The 6,467-nt window shown below is 37.2% G+C and overlaps 1 protein-coding gene across 1 annotated transcript in view; it reads left to right on the top strand.

The window, feature by feature from the left end:
• VPS13C (vacuolar protein sorting 13 homolog C) overlaps positions 1-6,467 on the top strand; it is a 122,883-nt gene that overhangs the window by 24,048 nt on the left and 92,368 nt on the right. Inside the window, exons 13-19 of the mRNA XM_072399072.1 lie at positions 410-467; positions 805-932; positions 1,988-2,094; positions 2,838-3,009; positions 3,292-3,354; positions 4,354-4,574; positions 5,646-5,838. Coding sequence (XP_072255173.1) covers positions 410-467; positions 805-932; positions 1,988-2,094; positions 2,838-3,009; positions 3,292-3,354; positions 4,354-4,574; positions 5,646-5,838 — 942 coding nt within the window. The remainder of the gene's footprint in view (positions 1-409; positions 468-804; positions 933-1,987; positions 2,095-2,837; positions 3,010-3,291; positions 3,355-4,353; positions 4,575-5,645; positions 5,839-6,467) is intronic.

Here is a 6,467-nt window from a genome sequence, read left to right on the forward strand (position 1 = left end):
TTTCTAACGACAAAAGACTGAACAAGCCCTGTACATACAGTGCTGTTCTGCTCTATGTAGAGGGGAAGGAGGCAAACGACAAGAGTGGCACCTCGCTGTGATCCCTCCTGTTCACTTCCATTACGATCATTCATTGTCATCGTTAGCCAGGACGGATCCTGGCCGATATCAGGCCGGAGGTGATTACCAAACGAGAGTCACCTGATGTGTGTACGTAGCCTTTCTTGATGCAAAAACTATACATGATATACATAACAATCCTCTGAAGAAAAGATTTAGGTTTTTGCCCTTTAGCCCTTGTTAGCACATTTTGATAGTATTGTTTTATATGAAAAGGAAAATGTCAGGTACTTGTAATTGTCAAGAAAATGTTTGTTTTCAAGCTTTTGACTTGTGCTTTTATTTTTAGGCTGGTTTGAAATCAGGTATCGTGTCCAGTGGAGGAAAACCCACAGACTATCAGTACAGTAAGTAACACTAACAAATTTCCTTAAAATGTGATTTTTATTGTCTTCAAATAAACTCTGGAAATATTTTCGTGAGTATTTGTCACCGGATCATGCATTCCAACAATAGTCTTCCCATAAGATTATATGTTAAATTAGTGTGTACTAATATGTTAACAGACTGGATTCTGTCATATTTTTCTTGTAGCTGAGACCAAGTTGTTGAAAACAGTGATCATTTCATTATCAGAAATTGCAACAGAAACATTTTTATGTCACATATAAATATGTATAGTAAAACTTTGGGTCTGAATATTTCTATACATTTCAACCAAAATACTTTTTTCTGTATTTTAAGTTTTTCAGCCAGTTTCTGCATTTGCAAAGCTTTTCATCAACCCTAATGCAGAGTTTGAACTGCAGACACCAAAGTTAGACTGGAACATGGAAATTCAACATGTTGCAATAGAACTGACCAAACCACAGGTAGGTAATAGGAAATATATACTACAATTTTGCAATCAGAAATATTTCTTGGTAGGTTGAACATGTGTGGTCAATTAAAATTTTTTGAGCTTCTCATGCATTCATTATGTATGCTAGGAAGGTGTACTAGTACCACTTGGCTGTAAAGTATACTAAAATGTTTACCCACTTATTTTTTTTTTGCTGTACTTTTGCTGTTTTCTTTTAAGACGCTCAATGACTTGGCCTAAGAAGGTGACCTTCATGATCGGTTTTTGTGTATTTATGATATTAGAATTTTAACGGTATAGTCCAAGAGAATGCACAGAAGGTATACTAAGTATTATTGTGGAGGAAATAGAGGAGCAAGAGCCAAGACAAATGAATACCTAGCATTGAAAAGAAAACCAGAATAGTAGTAGTAGAAAGTAGGTATAGAGTGGAGCTATCAAAACATGAGGAGTGCACAGAAATAGTAGAGATAATATGTGGTCAGGGCTTTCCTATTACAATTATCCCTTGCAGTAGAAACTGAAATTTACAATCCAGCTCCACACATCAGACACTTGCATGACCAATAAATGCTTGTTCAGACTTGAAAATCCCTTATGCAGTAAACCCAGAAATTTGAAGGGAATTTGAAGGGAATCAGCAGACTAAGAGTTTTTTTCATCATTTGGAAGTGGTGTAATCAAAAGTGTTGGTAAAAAAAAGTGGGTATGATTAATCACGTAATTTGGATTTTATTTGATTCAATATTTTGCGTATCATCCGCAATCATATGGTTTGCCCTAATCCCATTGATCATAAAGATAGAATATTGCACTCTTGCCACTGTTTACAGGAGATCTTAAATATTGACAATAAATGGTTAGATACAGGATGTCAGTAAGGGTTGGAAATGTGATTTTTGTGAACAAAATGGTGAGCACGGCCACGCTGTTACCAGTGCTTTTTCTGACTTTAGTGCACAAATGTTACTCTTCTAAAATACTCTTTGGCATTAAATATTTTTTTCATGGTTAATCAGTTTTAAAAATGCTTTACATATTTATTGCCACTATTATTTTTTGTAGTACCATAGTATGATTGACCTTTTGGAGTCTGTGGATTATATGGTGAGGAATGTTCCATACCGGAAGTACAGGCCATTGGTATCATTGGAGGAAGATCCCAAAAAATGGTATGTTGGCACTTTGTGAAATGTTCTCTTTTTTACTTATATTTGTCCTAACAACATAAAAATAATCTCCATATATTTGTAGGATTAAGAAAGTACTATCTATAAAAAAGTGTACTAGTGTGTTAAAAACCAAAAATGTGTATTAGCTAAGATACTTTTACCATGCACAGCTCTCTTAAAGCAGAACCAAACTGGGGAAAAAACATCACCTTTACTCCCGCAGATCCCTCAATCTCTTTGGAGCTTTTCTGGGTTCGGTCCCACGCCGTCCTGCTTACCCGCCTTTGCCACAGCGCAGAGGAAGTACCGGACGCCTTCATCTGCCGTCTTCAGGCTTTTGTCTTCGTCCCCAAACTCGCACTGCGCAGGCGCGAGATCAGGTGAACGTAGCCTGCTATAAATGGGGAAAATAAGCGCATGCGATCAGCAATTTTTCCCCCATTGAAGAAAAAACGGATCGGGTATGCAAGTTCATTCAATTAGCATCACCTAGCTGCTATTTGCCCTCGTAATCTTTATGGATGTGGTAAAAAGTATACTTTCTTCAAGCTTCTCCTACTTTTTGATTTAGTTTGTTGTTTACATTTTGTGTTTATCTAAGATTGGATTTATAATTTTAATACACGCGATTGACCAGATTTTTTTTTTTTTAATATGTTCTGATATGCAAAAAGATTGTGTACTTTCTTTTGCTAATGACTTTGTGTCATGTATTTTACAAATTTTCTTCTGACTTTCTACAGGTGGAAGTATGCTATTACTAGCATTCTGGAAGTTCATATTAAACGGAGGACTCGTATGTGGTCGTGGAGCAACATATTACAACACAGGGAAGACCTAAAAGCCTATAAGAATGCTTACATGGTTAAGCTGACCCAAACAAAAGTTCCTGATGACACAGGAAAGCAAATAAAGGTAACTTTCTTTTTACCATGGTTTGGAAGGTCTAAACGCATGCTACTAGTTTCACCCTAGACCAGAAACACACAATCGAGGAAAAGATATACTTTGAAAGGTCTTTTTGCTTGGTTTGCTTAGTTTTTGCATCTAAAGCTTAACTAGAGCAACCATTTTCTACGCTTTTTTAAAAAAGGTTTTGTAGTATTTTGTGGTTGGTGTACATGTGTGTTTGTGAAGAAATCAAATTAAGTGCTTATTTTGTTCTATTGAAAAATTTGATTTTTGCTTCCTTTTCAGGCTTTGGAAAATAAACTTGATGTTTTTAATATAATCCTAGTCAGGCAGCAAGCTCAAGCCGAGGTAACTATTATATTATGCTTAATTCTTAAAATGTGTATCCTTTCGGGCTTGTTGAGGCAGCTGATAGGGAAAGGCTGCATTTATTTTTAATGAACCAGAGTTTTATCATCATACAGATGGCTACAGCAGGCAGTAATGAACCGCTCACCCATCAGCTTTTTTCTTTCCCTTAAGGGTGGCCACAGGTGAGATGCTACATGTAGCATCTCAACTGCAGACATGATCAACAGTTGTGAGAAAGCGGTAACCGCATCAAAATCTCAGCCTAGTCTCATTTTGTACTTCAATGCTAGCTAAATATAGGCAAAGGCTGCCAATGTTGGAAGATTGTCTTATTTTGGGATGTAGAGTGGAAGGCATTTTTCTTCTTTTTCTGTGATGTCAGAACCCCGAAAACAGCATAAAGATCATAATACATTATACATTTTATATATACATTATTATTATACATTATAGTTGATTTCTGATATTGTTGTGAACATGTTTGTCTCAATGCTTTTTGCAAACAGAGAAGTGCCAAAACAACTAATTAGAAATCATATAGCATTTTTTGAATAAAATGAAACACGGAGGTTGGAACAGAAGAAAACCAGTGAATGGCACAAAAAAATTTGGACTGGATGTACAAGTCCTATGGTTGTTAATATAAAAAAAAATCTTCATCTTCATTTATCTTCATTCAGCTAATAAGGATTTAATAATTATAATAAGGTTAAACTTTTAGCTTAGCATATTGTTTTATTGCAGGTTTAGGCTATGTACACAGGTTCAATAATTGTCGTTGGAAAAGATCTTTCATGACTGAAAGATGCATTAACGAGCGCTGTGCATACAGCACCGATCAGCTCTATAGAGAGGAAGAACAAAGGAGCGGCAGCCTGCTGCGCTCTCTACCCTTCACTTGCATTGCGGTTGTTTGTCGTCCGCCAGGACTGATCCATGAATGATGTCAGACAGCCCCTGTGCACAAGTCAGGTTCTCATCCAATACCAGCCTTGATTCTATAGTAAGAATCATCTGGCGTGTGTACGTAGCTTTATTAGTCCTTTATTATGTAGCTGGAATTTACTATTTGTGTCACACTATGTTTCAGAAATTGATGACCTCATGACCCCAGAAGAAAAAAAGAAACTTTTTACTGCTATTGGGTACAGTGAAAGCTCTTTCAATCTCACATTGCCTAGAACTGTAAGTGAAGCTTCATTTTTGCAGTCTTTTCTGTATGTATTTTTGAGTCTCTGTTGATATTCGTTAACAAATAATGATTGATGAAATGTGTTTACACAAGATAAACAAAGCAGCAAAATGTTTTCATATGAAAAATTGACCATTTCTAAATATTCTGCCCCCCCTTTATATTGGTTGTCTGTTCATTGCCCAGCTCACATTGGAGGCCAATGTCTGTGCCCACCTTAACATCATTTGTCTTTGTGCAGTTTAAACACTCCTAACTTTCCCACACTGGTCATTTACTTTCTCTCTATCCACAAGAGAATTGGTCTTAAACCTGTGCTGCTGAAGCAGCTAATCTCTTTATGCCATAGTGGCCAATTGTTGTTGGAGAGCATGGAGACCTAATGTAAAGCTGGAAGGAGGCTCCAGGGCCACTATGGCTGTTGGTTCTTACGGGTGTAAAAGATCAGGGCAGATTATGATTTAAAGCAGTCTGTGACTGATCTTTAATCTCCGGTGTGGATGTTATTTTTATTTTGCCTGATGCCTCAAACATGTGCCTAATGTATGGTCTGCCAATGCTTTAGCAAACCTAGAACCTGAAGAAATTGGCTTGAAAAAAAGATGGTTTGTGGCTTAAAATGTTGTGAACATTCTTCTATTTTTTAAGCTGCCTTTTTGATATGAATAAAATAGCTATAAATTTTTGATTTTTATAACCTCCTTGGTGAAGACTGTTTTCAGAGCAGGTTTGGTCTCCATTTATAAAACAAAAAATCTGACCTTCCCTCAAACATTCCTCTGGGGGAATCTTGCAAGCCCATGTGTTTAGCTGGCAGGAATTGTGGAACTTGTGGAATAGGAAGATGTACTTTACCTTGTGATGAGGTAGCGAGAGCATTTGGTATTGTTGTTTCTAAAAGACAGATAGAGGAGTTTGTGTCCCAATGAGATACTATCATTATAAATTGACTGGTTCAACAGGCGTGCAGATGGTTTTATTGGCTGAGGTGTTTCTTTACACATAATGTTCTGATCATACAGCCTGTATAGACTACAATGCATAAAGTAGTCATTTGAAATGTGATCATCATTGTAACTTTATATGCAAATTTTAGGGTGGAAGCAAAGTTGGACCACTGGTATGTGACTGGCCTCATGCAACAGAATATTGTTCCATCCCTTGTAAGCAGTATTGGTTCCAGTGAGTCATCCCTTCTTAAAATTCAGTTTGAAACTAATCCCGAGGACAGCATTGCAGATCAAGTCCTGATTGTGCAGTCCCAGCCTGTGGAGATAATTTATGATGCTGTAAGTAATTCTAAACAAATTAATTTTGAGTTATGTTTTTAAGCATATGTAAAACGATCGTATCTATTGTGTATACAATATCTACGAACGATCGTGTCGTTAACTCTATGTGCGGGATCGGTGCTATACGATCGTTCATATATATCGTGCAGAAACGTTCGTCGTTCGTTTTCCGACGATAATAATTGGAAGTGTGTACGTAGCTTTAAACCACATCTTCCATAGCGGAAGAAGCCGAACTTGTTGGCTGATGGTACAGCTAAGATCGACTGTGTGTAAAAAGATCTAAAGGATAGAAATGGCTGTAATATTCTGTGCTTCGTTCTCTGGACAGTGGGCCTGATTTATCAATAAAATGCGCGTACAAACGTTCTGGTCTGCAAGTTCTATTCCTGCGAGTCGGGGCCGAGTTCTAGTGAACTCGCCTACCAGTGTCCTGCAAAAATGAGCAATGTTCTCTAATACGCCAATTAAGACGATTAATTTTCAGCTGCGCGATTCAAGAGGAGATGTTAATCTCAATGATGAGGTGATAGCAATTGATTAGCGCACACCTGCTCCCTGTTCTGTGCGCTTCTCCAGTCCATTTCACAGGTCCGTTTGAATCTTTAATGCTTGATGTTTTTTTG

Source organism: Pyxicephalus adspersus, chromosome 2 (genome assembly GCF_032062135.1).
Source record: "Pyxicephalus adspersus chromosome 2, UCB_Pads_2.0, whole genome shotgun sequence".
NCBI classification, from domain to species: Eukaryota; Metazoa; Chordata; class Amphibia; order Anura; family Pyxicephalidae; genus Pyxicephalus; species Pyxicephalus adspersus.